General features: G+C 46.7%; 1 protein-coding gene and 1 long non-coding RNA gene across 24 annotated transcripts in view; both read right to left on the bottom strand.

Moving 5' to 3' along the window:
• The window catches only part of LOC311588054, a 253,196-nt gene extending 241,116 nt beyond the window's left edge, over nt 1-12,080 (bottom strand). Inside the window, exon 1 of the long non-coding RNA XR_014776066.1 lies at nt 5,412-12,080. This is a non-coding gene — a long non-coding RNA (uncharacterized lncRNA). The remainder of the gene's footprint in view (nt 1-5,411) is intronic.
• MAGI1 (membrane associated guanylate kinase, WW and PDZ domain containing 1) overlaps nt 1-15,801 on the bottom strand; it is a 620,267-nt gene extending 604,466 nt beyond the window's left edge. For 19 of the 23 annotated variants that reach the window (XM_084765498.1, XM_084765516.1, XM_084765520.1 and 16 more), the window contains exon 1: nt 14,993-15,798. In XM_084765498.1, coding sequence (XP_084621624.1) covers nt 14,993-15,305 — 313 coding nt within the window. In that variant the 5' untranslated portion in view covers nt 15,306-15,798. Of the gene's footprint in view, nt 1-14,992 lie in introns of all 23 variants that reach the window. The other 4 variants (XM_084765515.1, XM_084765511.1, XM_084765512.1 and 1 more) reach the window with 3 other exon arrangements.
• Between the last annotated feature and the right edge of the window lie 391 nt (nt 15,802-16,192).

Below are 16,192 nucleotides of genomic sequence, written 5' to 3'. Positions count from 1 at the left end.
TGAATTCCTAGATAGTCTACCAGAATGTTCCATTCTAAGAGGGGTACAGAAGGAAGGAAAGTGACCAACGAAGGAAAGACACACACACACATACGCGTCTTAAGTCTGCATTGGTTTTCACTGCCAACTGCAGCTTTTGATCTACTTGGCTCCTCGACCGAAACACTGCACTGACTAAGCCTCTGGTCTGAGATACTGAGTCCTGCCCCTCAGCTAGTGCAGCAAAGCTGGTGCTCAGCATCAATTATGTAATGCAGAACAGCCCGTTATGCAGGCAGGAGAGTGGCAAGGGTGACAACAGCATCCAAAACACAAAACTGTACCGTGCAACAGTGGCACTGCAGAACAGGCCCCAGAGGTCCACCAAGTTCTAACACCATGTCTACCCTTGAAGGAAAGGCTGGAATCCTGACTTATCTGTAAAGTAGTCAAAAAAAGATGGTATCAGGCTCTTTCCTTTACTTTTAAAACCTTCCAGGTTAGAGGGACAGCCCAGTTGTTTAAAGTATAAGAACTTGAATTCAATCATCAAAACCCACATTTTTTTTTAAAAAGCCACATTTTTTTTTGTAAAGCTATGTATGATGGTGTGCTTTGCAATTCCAGTACTGGAGAGACAGAAACAAATGCTGGGGAGACAGAAAAAGACAAACAGGTCTTCGTACTAGGTTAGTTAAAGGCCAGTAAGAGACGCTGTAGAGGAGTGCAGAAGGGGAGACCGGCCGCCCACCAGGTTTAGAAAACCCCCATCACAGGGACAGCGTGCACTGGCGCGCGCACACATGTTCACCCATCACACACAGTAACGAGGGGAAATGTGGCTAGTACCTGTCCTAATTGGGGTTTCTATGGCTGTGATGAAACACCATGACCAAAAGCAACTTAGGGAGGAAAGGGTTATTTTTCTGGCACTTCCTTATCACAGTTCATCACAGAAGGAAGTCAGGTCAGGAACTCCAACAGGAAATGAACCTGGAGGCAGGAGCTGATTCAGAGGCCATGGAGCTCACTCCTTTTGGCCTGCTTTCTTAATAGAACTCAGGACCATCAGCCAAGGACGAGCCCTCCCCCATCAAGCAAGAATTAAGAAAATGGCCTATAGGCTTGTCCAGTCTTATGGAGGCGTTTCCTCTGTTGAACTTCCCTCCTCTCACACAGCTCTAGATTGTATTAAGGTGACATAAAAACTAGCCGGCACACCCGTATACTTGTGTACACACACACACACACACACACACACACACACACACACACACACACACACACGCATGCTTGCACCATTCCTAAGCAGCAAGCACAGAGCTTAGCTTGCTCATTCTTTTATTTATAAGGCTATACGTTTCACAGTGAAATCATCTCTAAGCAGAAAATAGATCCTATTCCCACACTGGGAATTCAAATCCATATGAATGTCAATTTCAAGATGTGATTTTTTGCACCCAGTTCTAAGTTTCAGCAGACCAGGGCCCTGAGACAGAATATTCCAAAGATTATAATCAGCTGTCAAAATATACTCTCTCCCCAGCTCTTCTCAACTGGAATTGGAGAGCTGTCACCAGCTGGGCCTCAATGAGCCTACATGGAGACGTTCTCGTGCCAAACTAATCCACTTCCAGAATGTATTATTCATTTCAACATACATTTCTTGGCCTTTCTCGTGAGCTGGTCATCATCCTGGGCCCTAAGAACATAGACATAAGAAACAGGACTGCTACTCTTAAAGAGGTGAAATGTGACGGGCTCCCATGAGGGACTAATGCATAGAGGAAGCACTGCACACTTGTCATGTGAGGACAAATATGGCTCCCAGATGTGGTCTATTTGGTTCACCCATGTTTTTGAAAGACCTCTGAACCAGTACTTAAAAATTGGTGAAATTTAGCTGGGCGGTGGTGGCACATGCCTTTAATCCCAGCACTTGGGAGGCAGAGGCAGGCAGATTGCTGTGAGTTTGAGGCCAGCCTGATCTACAAAGTGAGTCCAGGACAGCTAATGCTACACGGAGAAACCCAGTCTCAAAAAACAAAACAAAACAAAATGGGTGAAATTTATGTCTTTATAAACTCCAAGTTTTTGTGGTTTCTTGAAAGAGTTAATGACCTTGGACCAATGTTAGTACATGACACGTGACCACAGCAGATCAGGAACCTTTGCTTTTGAGCAAGGTAAACCCATCCAGTTGACCCCAGCCTCTGTCACTTCAGATCCTCAGTACCATCTCAGTACATGGACCCAGCATGACTGCCACAAACACCAACTCTAGTGGACCACACTGGACATGGCAAGGGAGGTAAGTGACGAACAGGGTTCTCACGCGCACAGGCAAGGCTGTAACCTGATCTATTCCCAACTCAGAAGAAAAATTCACATGAGCTCACAAAACTAATTCTCAACATTTGTTCAAAGAAAGTATTTAAACTTGTCCACTAAAATGCACATAGACAGGAAGATATGTATCAAGACTGGGTAGAAACTATGAAACAAGTGAAAATAATGTAACTGCCGGTGTTCAATGCAGGAGAACACACTGAAGAGTGACCACACAGCCACAGGAGTGTTTAAGTAAACTTACGTGTGTTTTTTTTAAAATGTACTACATCAGCAGAGACGCCCGCCCATACTGTGAATCCCAGAGGCAGGAGGCAGAGGCAGTCTGACTCCTGAGTTTGAGGCCAGCAAGATCTACATAACAAGTTCTAGGCCAGCCAGGGCTATATAAGATCCTGGGGTCTGTAGGGAGGAGAGTTGTGTTTTGTTTTTTTAAGAAGTTAACTATTTTTATAAGGTACAAAATTCCACCAAGTAGTATTACACAATTCCATTTTAGTAAAGAAAAAGGTAGTTCTCAGCCCCACCCAACCCTGGTGTGGGGGGGGGGCGGTGTGGGTGTGTGATGGGTGTGTGGTGTGTGTATGTGGTATGTGTGTGTGCGTGTGGTGTGTGTGTGAGTGTGTGTGCGCGTGTGTGTGAGTGTGTGTGTGTGTGTGTATGTACATGTGTGTGTGAGTGTGTATGTGTAGGTGTGTGTGTGAGTGTGTATGTGTGTGTATAAGCATGGGCAGATAGATAAAATCACAATGTTAATATATACACGTCTCTGGGGTAAAATATTAAGTCATAATCATATATTTTCTTTCCCCATTAACATCTTTCTGGAGTCTACATATTGTGTAAATGTGGGGAAAAAATAGAGAGATTGATGATGTACAGATCAACTATACATTGTGATCAATAGTTATAAAAGGTCACAGTGGCATTTGATTATATTTTTATTTAAAAATAAAATAAAATATACATGCTCCAACACCAGAGAAAGTTATTTTTTAACGACTTGAGCTTTGAATTCTTAACCAAGGCACACAGACCGAAGCAGGCTGATGGTTGGAGGAGGAAATGAACACACTCTATCAGATGTAAATTCCAAGGTCTCGCCAAGAATCCAGGTGGTAAGATACTGACTCTATTTAAATCAGGCCAAAGTGGTGCCTCCCATGGCCACATTACATAAGCAACTGCTGCTTACATCTGGCCAGAATAAAGGCACGCTAAGACCTCCAACACAATTAATTCAATATTTTCTCTACAGTTCAAAATGCTACAACAACTGGCAGACAACCATCTTAAATCATCGCAGCAAAGTCAGACATATGGCTAAGTATATTTAATATGCCTTAAAAATAAAAAGTGAATTTCCTCGCCAACAAGATCTTAGGCAAGAATTTTTTATGTAAAAATCATGCTGAGTTTTTAACCCTCTGAAAATTTCAACAGAGATTTCCTGAGTACTTACACAAAGCAAAGATTATACAATGCACAAAACAAGGATGCTTCCTACAAGAAACACACATGCAGCAAAGAAGACAGTCGAGCAGATTTACAATTACAAGGCACAGGCATGAAAAACACCCACAATGAGGAAGGAAATTACAGGATTGGTGGCATAAATCATAAAGAGCAGGAGCCTATGGCAGATAAACAGAATTGCTTACGGTTATGTCATAGCACATTCTGACTTCCGGCTGGTAAATTTGGGAGGTTTTTTTTTTTTTTTAATTTCTAGAACTGTTTTCAATGAGGTCACTAAGCATATTGTACTGTGTCTGGCACCTGTCTAAAATAGGTACCTTCACATTAATCCCCCAACATAAAGACACAAGGACTCCAGGATATAGGACCAAGACATTTGTAATACGGAAGGCCAAGGTAGCCAGGCAGGACCAGGTAGAACCAGGCAAATGCAAGCCTGAGTCTCACTGTCAGTGACTAATGGCCTCTGCAGATATACTTCTCACGGTTAAAAGGAGAATAAGATAAGACAGCTAAGTAGACTCTTTGGCCTGAGACTCAGAGAAGTTCTTAAGATCGGTAAACAGGAGTTACAATCACTAATTTACAACTCCTAGTCCAGATTCCCAGTCTATCTAAGAAGCTGTGCCTCAGAGCAGGCTTTCTCAACCTCAGCCTTAGTGATGGGTTTGGTACATTTCCTGTACACTGTATGCTTAGCCACTTTCCTCGCCTCTATTTACTCGGTTTCAGTACCTCACAATCCTTAATAGACATGAAAAAAAAATGTGTCTACACACTAGCAAATTTCCCCAGGGCGGGTAAGCAAAAATTTGCCCAGTTCAGAGGGAACTAAATGCTGGATCTCCATTTTTCAACTAAAAGCGACCACGGCTCATCATTATTACTTACAAACCGGGGAAAACACTAAGCGTTTAACATGCACTATCTCATGTGGTCCTCACAGCCACTACATTATTGCTTCTCTGTCGCTGTGATGAGACAGTGGCCAAAAGCAACTTGGGGAGGAAAGGGTTTATCTGGTGTACAGGTGACACAGCCCACCATCACCAAAAGCCAAGGCATGAACCTGGAGGTAGGAGCTGGCGGAGAAACCACAGGCTGCCCAGGGATAACATGGCCAGAGTGCGCCAGGGCCTCCCCACATCAATCATTTGTCAAGGATGTGCTCCACAAGCCAACCTGATGAAGACAATTTCTGCAGTAACATTCCCTCTTCCTAGTTGTGTCCAGGTGTGTGTTGAGCTGACAAAAACTAACTGCGACAGCCACCCTATGACACAGGGATCATTTGCTTTGTCAGCTGAGAGCTGACATTCTGCCATTAACCTGCCATAGTCTCTCTACTGAGAAGAGGAAGAACCAGGCAGACTGACTTCAAACCTGCATAACTAACCATTAAGCCTTACTACCTCCCCCAGACAGTTTTACTTTGGGAGCCCAGACAAGGTCCCAGAAAAATCAGAGGACCTTGGTGTCAATCTCAAGGACCATTGACGCTGGTACTGGCCTACCTGGCACACCAAGAAATAAAGAATCTGCCATCTCTCTGAATCTCATCACAACCGGGAACCTCAGAACAATGGTTAGCATCAACTCCTCACCCATGGCCGTGTCGGCGCAGACCTCCACCAAACACACGGGAGATCTCCGGGCTTCTTTCCGGTTTGTCTGAACCCATCCTTTAGAAAGAGCACGCAAAGCATGCAGAAGGATGAAGGCTGTTTCTGGACGTGAACCGCTCCTGCAGAGAGCTCGGTGCTGAAATCTCCATCCCCACTGAAAAACCTTTCTTCTCCCTGAAGCGCTTTCAATTGGGGAACAATAACAGAAGCCAACCCTTTCTGAGCAGTCACTCTGTGCAGGCCCAGAGCGATGTGATTCTCTTGGCTTCCATCTCATTCCTCCACCAACCCCTACAGAGCAAGTGCTCTCATCAGCCTCATCTTCAGAGGGGCGATCACGGCTCAAAGAGGTGAAGCAGCTCGCCCTCTAACACCCAGCTTCTCCACTTGCCAGACTGAGTCTAAAATCTTAATTACAACCCATCAGCTGATTGCTATTCAGTCTACAAGCACTTTGACAGTCCAGTTAATACCGCATATAGCAATAACTTTGAAACACGGCTTACCATCGGCATATGAGCAAGCACGTTTTAATTGCGCCATCATGCCTCTGTCCATAAAAAGAGCCGCAGGCCTTATCTCACAACAAACTAAAAGATTAGCCTTACTGCAGAAAACATAACTGGGACCCATTAAAAGCACACACACAGTCGACTCTGCTAGGCTTAGTACCTTAGCAATAACAGTCGGCTTGATACCTCAGCAATGGGAATATAATTTTCTTACATAACTCTTTCTCCCAACACCGGAGGCGGCTACAGAAAAAGCACACAGACATAGCCAGGAGGAAGAACCTCTCACCGACCACAGGAGGAGTAACATCATTCACTAACTCCCCTGCTACGCTTGGCAAGAAGCTGCTGCCCTAAACCAAGAATACTTCCTCAGCAATGTAAGGAAGAATTTCAAACACCAGGTTAGTCACCTCGCCTCCTACTTGTGTTTCCTAGGACCACCTCCCAGATAAGCCATTAACATTCAAATAATCACTGGGGAGGCTGAGACAGGAAGGTTGCCAGCCTTGCTCACACAGTAAAGCTCAGTCAAATCCAAGCAACAGTAAAAAGACTGTTTCAAAAAATAAAAAATAAAAAATAAAAAAGGTTAATATCAGGTGTGCGCCTAGAAATTCACTTTACAGAACACACCATGGTAAAGCGCAGATGGGTAGAACCCAGACTGAAACCAATGACTTGGGTGTATAAGGGCTGCTATGTCAATGAGAGCCTTAGGATGTCTCCAGTGGCCTCCAGTCTCAGGTTTAGATCAACCACCCGGTGACTCTAAGCATTGTTGCCACAAACATTCAGCAGTCAATTAGCCTTAAAATCAAGAAGCTGCTCCTAAGATTGAAAATGCAAGTGAAACTCTATCTTTGAGCCCAAGGAGACTCTAACATATCCTATTCTCCTATGCTTGGTGGGAGACAAAGGACTAAATGTGTTTGCTATAAAAACCCATAATATCAAGCGTAACTGAAGCGGGCCCGGACAGCTGTCTGCAAAAGTATTTCTGGACCACAGACCTAAGCCTATTCAGCTTCAGTCAGAGTGTGATCATTAAAGGTCACACCGAACTTAACGCAGACCGGGATGAATTATCTACATTTTCATAATCTGCAGAGACAACCCAGCAGGCTCAAGAGATCTGCTATAGTGTCTAAGTGTGACGGTAAACATTCAGCGAATATATGAACAACTACCGTACAGCATCCTCAGCACCAGGGAAACAGCACCAGTGGCAAAGCAAACAAATCCCCGCCCTCCTGGAACTTAGATCCTACAGGCAACTAAGCGATCTGCATCCTCCAGGGTAAAATAAGGCACAGGAGGGAGACCACAGAATGACAAGCGGCAGCGGTGAGGTGCCTTGTAAATGAGCAGAGGAAAACTCTTGGAGAGGGTGGCATTTGAGAAAAGCTTAAAGTTCACGAAGGAGCCAGTCTGTCAGATGTGTAGGTGGGGACCTGCAGAGTGTGGGCAAAGATGAAGAAGTGATGGCAAGGGCCAGAGAAATCAGGCCTGGGACGTTTCTCTATGAACTCTGCCTTTACCTCTGAGGTGGGGAGTACAGAGGTGAGCATAAATAATGGACTGCTCTATTATATAACTGATGAGCTATAAAAACAGATGATTACTATTTAATCATAAAAAAAAAACCACCGTTTAAATACATTTTCTAATTGTATTTCATGCCTTCAGAGAAGGTGAGAGTCAGAACACACTGGACTTTTTCTAAGAGACCCAGACTATAAAATCAACAGGCAGACCCAACCTTGACATCTACGGGCAATCACAAGAAACAAGGCACGGTGCAGACACCCACCAAGTGCAGCAGGACAAAGCTGGGGTGGGGTGGGGGGGCGCACGGCTGCAGATCTTGTAGGCTACAGACATGGAAAGAGTCAGTAACCTACTTTTTAGGGCACGCGTGTCTGCCCTTAGCAAATCTGACAGCCTTTATTCTCCCTCTGTGTGTACAGAACTCAGTGTATCCTGTTACACATACACGCAACACTCAGAGAAAGACCCACTAACATCACAGGGTGGTGTTGTGCGTTAAATAACCGCTGTTTATACAGCAACATCCTTCATGTAAAAACCTGTGGTAAGAAGATGTCAGAATGTTTTCTCTTACAAACCACTTAATTCCCCTTGGTGGATATCATCAATTCCGCTATCCGAGACTAGCGGGATGCCGAATGCCAACAGACGCAGTGAGCCAACTGTGTGCCATTGCCTCATAAGGGCAAGTTACTCTATTTTAAATAACACAGCCAATGGCAAAGGGTAGTCACAAAGAACAACACAGCGTGGGCTGCCTGTCCTCATACAGTTCCTTTCCTATAAAAGCTATGGCGCATTCGACAACATCCACTAAAAATACGCCTCTGAGAAGGGTCTTTTGGCGCTAAGAACAAAAATACACTGGCTTTCCAAGGTTTAAGTTAAAAATACATAAATAAACACAAAGCATAATTTAAGAGTGAGAGAAAGGGCTAATGCCGCTTTAGAGAGCAAAGAGTCTACTTGCTGTGGGTGATGGTAAATAAATAGACACTGTTCACAGTAACAAAGCGTCAACAAAGCAGAGGTGAAGCATCATTATCCGGCACTGGCCCAATGACCTGAGCAGGAAGCCCCGCCCACTGAGCATCTGAAGTTAAAATCTAAAGACTGGTTAAACTTCGGTTAGTAGTCAACAGGCAGAAACACTTGACTATAACTCATTAGGCTTTGACAATCACTGTCGCCCAGAATAAAGAAATAGACACTGGGAGTCTGCTAACTGGAAGGACTGGTAGTAACAAAGTGAAAAGCATTAAAATTTTATATGAGAAAAGATGAGCAGAGGCAGAGAGAGGAAAGGCAGGTGATACAGCTAATCTAGTTGCACACATATCTGACACCATCGTTGTGGCATGCACCATTAATCCCAGCACTCACGAGGCTGAGGCAGGCATACCTCTGTGAGTTCAAGGCAGCATGGTCCGCATAGAGTTCCCGGCCAGGCAGGGCTGCACAGTGAGAGCATGTCACAGAAAACATTTCATCTTAGTATGAATAAACAGTGGGAAATGTCCTCGTGAGTGTAACAAGTGACAGTGAGTTCCTATTTAGTGAATGTCAGGTAATGTTTTAGGCACTGGGATCAGAGGTCAATACAGGCAAACTTCTGTTTTCACTGGCAAGGAAAAGGACATTAAAGAGAACCACACCTTGAAAACTGTGCCTGGACACAGCTCAGACTGAACTAGGAAAACCAACATCAAGCATCTCTTCCCGATTCCTGTTCTGCAGCAAACCAAGTCTCCCCGCGACCACCAAGGTCTCAGGAAGAGGGCAGACAAGACAGCTCAGCAGCAAAGGTGCTTGCTGCTGAAGTCTGATGCCCCAAGCTTCCTCTCCAGGACCCACAGTAGAAGAAGAAAACTCCCTCCCTCAAGTTGCCCTCCACCTCCACAAGAGTACCAAGCACGCACATGCCCGTGAGCACACACAAAGATGCATACCTAATTAAGTAATTGTAATACATTTTTTTTTTCTTAAATGATCTTAGGAGATAACACTAAGGAATGAACATGAGTCAATGAAGGTCTCTTTGAAGATTTGGGAACAATAAGAGCCAAGGGACAGGAGAGATGCCAGAGCTCCTCTTGCCGAGTTTGGTTCCCAACACCCATTTCAATCAGGGGGATCGTTAACTCCCATGGGATCCAACACCTTTGGCCTCTGCAGACACCTGCACTCACATATACACACCCACACAAGGAGATATAGATATATATGAATAATTTAACATTTTAAAAAGGAGTCAAAAGCCAAGCACAGTGGTGCACACATGTCATCCCAGCATGAGGGAAGCTGAGGGCGGGAAGACAGCCTGCACCACATAGTGAGTTTAAAGGCAACCAGAGTAACATAGTGAGATGTGGTCTGAAAAAAAAAAAAGAATCAAAGAGAAGGCAGGTGAAAGGGTGCAGTGAGTGGGTGAACTAACTTAATCCACACACCTGAAACCTTGAGCTCAGCTCCAGAGAAAACATAGAGGTGAAGCGTGAACTGACTACACAAAGTTATTCTCCAGCCAGATGGAGCACATGGCGGCTGTGGCATGGACACGCACTCATATACACATCATGCACACGCACACAAATAAACAAAATAAAAACAGGGGGGAAATGTGAGGGGAAAACAAGAGGAGTGGATTTGGGGACAATCTGGGGGAAAGGAAGCAAGATCAGACATTCACAGGAAAGGAAGAAACCAAGAATGAACATAGCAGTGTGTTCTGAAAGGAAGGGGAAATGGTCACAGAATTATTTTGAGAGCCGTTGTCATAAATTCCAAGTCATCAACGCAAACACACAACATCAAAACCAGAGGCGCACAAGGAGGAATGAAACCTGCACCCAGAACTGCATCCAACGCTATGTGGCCACGAGCCCCTCCCTGTGGTGAGGAGAAAGGGTTGGTGGCAATGACTGAATTTTCAACTGTCTTACTTATTGTCTCTACTGGCCTTTAAAGGGAGGGGGGCGGGGAGAGAACAATTTCAGTTCCTGAGTAATTTTCAAAACCACAAATTCATCCACAAAAATATGAAAAGGCGTGAGCTATAATATACTCGTTTGAGAAGCTGCAATCAGACAGTTTTAAACGTCTGAGCCTGAGCTATTCGCGGCCCAGCACTTCACGAGAGCAGTGTGTCTGAAGGGACGCGTACCCACTTATTCCTGGCACTGGGAAATTCAGGCCCACAGAGGGTGACTTTGCAAGATCTGCCACACCTTGTTCTGGATCAGGGAGGTTCTGTCCATCTTCACTATTTTGGGCTCTGTCCTAGGCAATAAGTCACGACCCCCGCCCCCACAAGGACCCCAGCCCAGAGATGCTGAGTCAGGGGCACCCTGGGAGGCAGGAGTTACATTTCTGACTAGAACAGCTTAGACAGGCTGGTTAGGGAACTCCAATTCCAGGCCAGTGTCCCAGGTGTTAGGAAGAGGCCTTGGCATGGCTCTGGGCTGTGCACCCCTCTACCTCTGCGGCACCTTTAGGGCTCTTAGCAAGTTACTCAATCTCTCTGAACCTACGTTTCCACCATCTGAGTCAAGTTCAAAGGATTAAAGAAGAGAATGCCCACACAGTGCTGGGCTAGCATACCACCTGACATATTTGCTTTCTTGGTTTGTACCAGAGCTACAGTGTGAACCCAGGACTCACATGTACTAAACACCCATTGTCCTGGCAAACTCCAATGTAAGAACTTAATAAAGACTAGCTACCTCCTATTCCATAATTACTTTCTTTCCCTAAAACACTAGAGTGATGTCGGGCATGGTGGCATATGCCTTTAATCCCAGTACTCAGGAGGCAGAGGCAGGCAGATAACTGTGAGTTCAAGGCCAGCCTGGTCTACAAAGCGAGTCCAGGACAGCCAAGACTAACACAGAGAAACCCATCTTGAAAAACCAAAAAACAAAAACACTAGAGTGATTTAAATGCAACATGGACAAGATTAAAGCCTGGCAAAGAACAGGACATTCATAGCAGCTTGATTTGTAACAGTCAAATGTGCACCTGGAAGCAAAAGCAAAAACAAATGGCAAAGTACATCCTAGCAAATACTACGCAGCAATGAAAAGGAACCACAGAACGAAGAATGCAACACACACTCTCCAAAACCTTCTGGGTAAAAGAGGACATACAGTAGTATATTCTGTAATATTTCACTTTTATGAAGTAAAAGAACATACAAATCTATAATAAGAGGAATCAACACCCTGTGTTGGGAGGGGATTAATTGGAAAGAATCATGAAAGGATGAGAATATCCTGTGTCTTCCCTTGCATGATGGGAACATATGCCAAAGTTCATTAAAGCAGACACCTGGTATCTGACCTAGCCTCATACAACACATATACAAGTATCAAAACATTGGAATACACTAGACACGGCAGCACATACCTGCAGTCCCAGCTCTCTGGAGACTGACGAGAGGACCACAAATTCAAGGCCACCCTGGACTATCCTGCCATCTCTCCAGCCCCTATTTTTATGTTTGTATATAAAATTTATTTAGCTGGGCGTGGTGGTACAGCACTTAGGAGGCAGAGGCAAGTGGATCTCTGTGAGTTGGAGACCAGCCTCATCTACAAAGTAAGTCCAGGACAGCCAGGGCTACACAGAGAGAGGAAAAAAAAAAAAACAAATAAATAAATTTTTTAAATAAATAAATAAAAATTAAAGTTTATTAGTTTTTAAAAATCTGAATACTGCTATAATTTCATATTTTTATAATTTTTATTTAGTTTTATTTCATGTGCATTGGTATGTAGGTGTCAGATGCCTTGGGACTGCAGTTACAGACAGTTGTGAGCTGCCATGTGGGTGCTGAGAATTGAACCCAGGTCCTTTGGAAGAGCAGACAGTGCTCTTAACCACTGAGCCATCTCTCCAGCCCTAATTCCATATTTTAAAGGTCTGATTTCTTTAAATAATATGCACACACAGATCCAACTAACATACATACATTTACAGTATTTTCAGGTATTTTATGAGCAATGTAAGTGGAGTTCCTCTCCACTTAAAGGGAAGGAACTCTGGCCTGGTGGGTTCATTTAGTCTGGTTCACAATCCAGTCCTACCCATGTGATACCATTTACTATAGGCTACTTTGGTTCTTAAGTCTCTCCAGAGAACTGATGAGCAAGAGAAAGAGTAGAATCTTCTCCCACAAGAAGGTATTTCCACAGACAAATACCCAAAGTGACTGCTTCCCTGTGAGGGGCTAACTCAAAATGGAAACACCACAAAAGTATCATGTGTCCCCTATACCAACTTAGCCTACCTGATACAATAAAGACACAGTATCAAAGAAAGGTAGATACAAACGTCCCATAATTTAAATCACTTTTGCAAGAAGGAAGAATTGGTTGAAATGGTTCCTAGGGCCATCTTCACTGTAAGGTAGACATTTAACAGTAACTGTGCCCACATAATTACCACATGCAATAGTGTTCACAGTGTAGTGGATTCCAAGCCACTGCTAGCCTGTTGCAAGTATGTTCAGGCGGGTAAGCCCACTCTCTCCCTCACAATCATTTCTGTTGGCAAAAGACAGGAACTGACACATAGCTTGCCAAGTCCACAGGCATCTTTCTCCAGCTCCAACAAACCACAGACAGACAGACAGAAAGACAGACAGAGACGGAGACACAGAGACAGAGTGCTAGCTCGCTCCAGGATCTTTGCTGAACAGTAGAAGGAAGGGCTCAGCTCTGGCAGCTTCTTGCCCATGGCCAGTAAGTTTCAGAAGCCATTAAACACCACGCAGACACTCTACTAGATGAGAAAACGTCTGCAAAATGACCCTGAACTCAAACCTAATGCTGCTCCCAATAAATGCCTGACATAGTGTTTTCTCAACAGTGCTACCAAGTCATAATCACCCAGGTAACTGGCACTAAATTGCTAACTAGGAGAGATAACTATTTGCTCAAATTCATTGTCCAATACAACAATGATAACCTCCCTTTTACTGAGCACTGACTGTGTGTGAACCAGCACTGTTCTGCACACTTTCTCCGTTATGATTTTATGAGAAATTCCTAAGGCCAAGATACAACTGTTAGGTGGTAGCAGCCTCTGAGCTCCCAACAGGCGCAGAAGTCTGGCTCTTAGGCTACCCACACACATACTGCACCCATGCTCAGGTCATCTGGAAGAGGCCTGGGGCTCAGAGCATGGGCTCCCTCAGACAGGCTTTCCTCTGACACATTTCCTTCAGCTGCTGTCATCCTGACAGGGACATATGGCAACTTTTCACCACATTCAACTCTGTCACCTCCTCCGGTGCTTTCATCTGGGAGAACCTGCGTCACAGCGCTTGGGTGCAGGAGGGATCCCTTTACGTAGTGCAGTTAAGTCTTTGGTGGCCAGACAGAGGACCAGACCAAGACCGTTGCTCAGACCAAACTGAGAGTGAGTGATCTCTCACTGTCACGAGTCATAAACAAAAAAAAAAAAAAACAAAAACAAAAACAACAAAAAAACCGCCTTTAAGGAACCCATCTCCCCCCTACAGACTTCTAGGGGAGGAATGTGCTTCCCCCTCCCCCACTCCCACCCTACAACTCAGTCCCTAGAGGTCACCCCTCAAGTCCTCCTCCTCCTCCTCGCTCAAGGTTTAACAGAAAAGACTCATACACTTTTAGTAGTTGTTTGACCTTGGACAAGTCATTTACCTAAGCTCAGTCCCGGCTTACTCATAATATAGGACTTAGAAAAACAAGTCGATCTTATAGCACTGTTGTGAATCAGAATGAGATAGTGCAATTAAACCACTTTACAGAAAACCCCTCACATAGCAAGCTAATAATGAATTGTAACTATCAACACTCATCATCAATAGGGGAGACCGTGCAGGACGAGGAGGAAGAGGAGGAGGAAGCTGGGGAAAACTTGGACTAGATTCGCGCCAAGAGCCAAACACCCCTTCCCCCACCGTATGTATCCACAAGGAGGAGACACAGACGTCACCCCGCTGTGGGGTGAATGCAGCCTCTGCAGGCGGCCGGATTAAGGACTCCAGGGGGTCATAACCCGCCCACCTGGAGGGGTTACAGGGTGAAGGCAATTTTGTGATCGAAGAGGGCCAATCGGCCATACACAGACCCTTCCCTTCCACCGCCAGTTCTGGGAACATAAGCCCTGGCAAGAAACGCCACCATCTCCATAAGGGATCGGGGAAAGCGTCCACCTTTGCCTCCCTCAAGTTCCCCAGCTGCCTTAAGGTGAAGGCGAGGCTGCGTAGCACTGGGCGGCTGCGAGGAGAAGTTGACAAACCAGGCCTGGGAAGCATCTCCCCGCTTCCCAGCGCTAACCCGGACCGCTGCCCACCACGCAGGTGGGCGCGCAGCCCACAACCTCACAACTTTACGTGCCTCTGGCCCGGGCCTCAACTTTGGCTGGCGGCACTCGGAGCAAACGGCGCCCCCTCAGGCCGCCCCCCTTTTTTTCCTGGGTGCGCCTCCCCCCAAAAGGCACGCCCCGTCTTACCTTGTCTGACGGCTCTGAAGGTGACGGCCTCCTTGCAGCTGTCGATGACTCCCAGCACGTCATAGCGAGGCAAGCCGGACACCCGGACCCCCTGCACCTCCAGCAGCAGCTCACCTTCGGCCAGCTTCAGGCCCTCGCCACCGCCGGGAAGCCCCGCCGCCTCGGCAGCCACCACCGCCCCCACGTACGGAAACTCCCCGTGCTCCGCGCCCCCCAACACAGTCACCCCCAGCTCGCCCTGGGGTCCCCGCTTCACGGTGCATTCGTGAACGCGGCTCGTCCAGTGGTTCTTCTTCTGGATCACTTTCGACATGATGAGTTACAAGCCCCTCCTCAAAAGAAAAACTAAAATAAAATAAAATTTAAAAAAAAAAACACTGCCAAAACAAGAGACAGGTGCCCCCCACAGCACGAGCCCCCGGCGCGGCGGGCTCACGGGAGAAGCATCTCTCGGAGCGCGGGAGCGAGCCACTCGAGCCACCTCGCCCGACTCACTCGCGCTCTCAAGCCATCATAAAACAAACTTTCCCGGCTCCGGCGAGAGCCCTGCACGGGCGCCCGCGAGCTTTGTTTGCATTCCGGTGCCTCCGGGTCCGCGTTCCGGCGCCGATCGCGCTCCCGGGACCAGAGTCCACTCCGACGCCGCCCGGGCCCGCTCTCCGCTCCGCGGCTTTCTCCACTACACGCGCCGCGCCTGCTCCGCGCCGGCCGGCCGCTTCCTCAGCGCGAGGGAAGCCCTTTCCAAGCTAGTTGCCGGGAGCCCTGGAGACGCCGTGGCGCGGGGCGGGGGCGAGGGGGGACGCGAGGGAAGTGGCCGCGGTCCCTTTAAGCAGATACAAAGGCTCGGCTTGTTTTGTTACAGTTCATTCTACTCCGCGCGGCGGAGCGCAGCGGCCGGCTGGAGAGGAGACGCGCGCGCATGCGCCCGGCGGCCGCCCGCGGGCAGGCCCGCCCCACCCCTCCTCCTGGAAGGGAGAGATTCCAACGCGCCTCCCGCGGGGTCCTAGGGCCGACCCTCCATTGCCTCTAACTTGCTTCTCTCCCTGCACCCCTGGAATTGCTCCCCTTCCACTGTCGCCATCCCAAGCCAGAGCCTTTTGGGGAACACGTGTGCTCTTTAGAACTTTTGGAACGCAGAGAATAGAATCCGGCTTTGGTGTTCGCAAATCGTTTCAAACAGGTGGGGGCTGGGAGACCAAT

The sequence above is a fragment of the Acomys minous genome, assembly GCF_964271855.1.
Source record: "Acomys minous genome assembly, chromosome: 17".
NCBI lineage: Eukaryota > Metazoa > Chordata > Mammalia > Rodentia > Muridae > Acomys > Acomys minous.
Note: the sequence above shows the minus strand (reverse complement) of the source record. Positions and strands in the feature narration are given on the sequence as shown.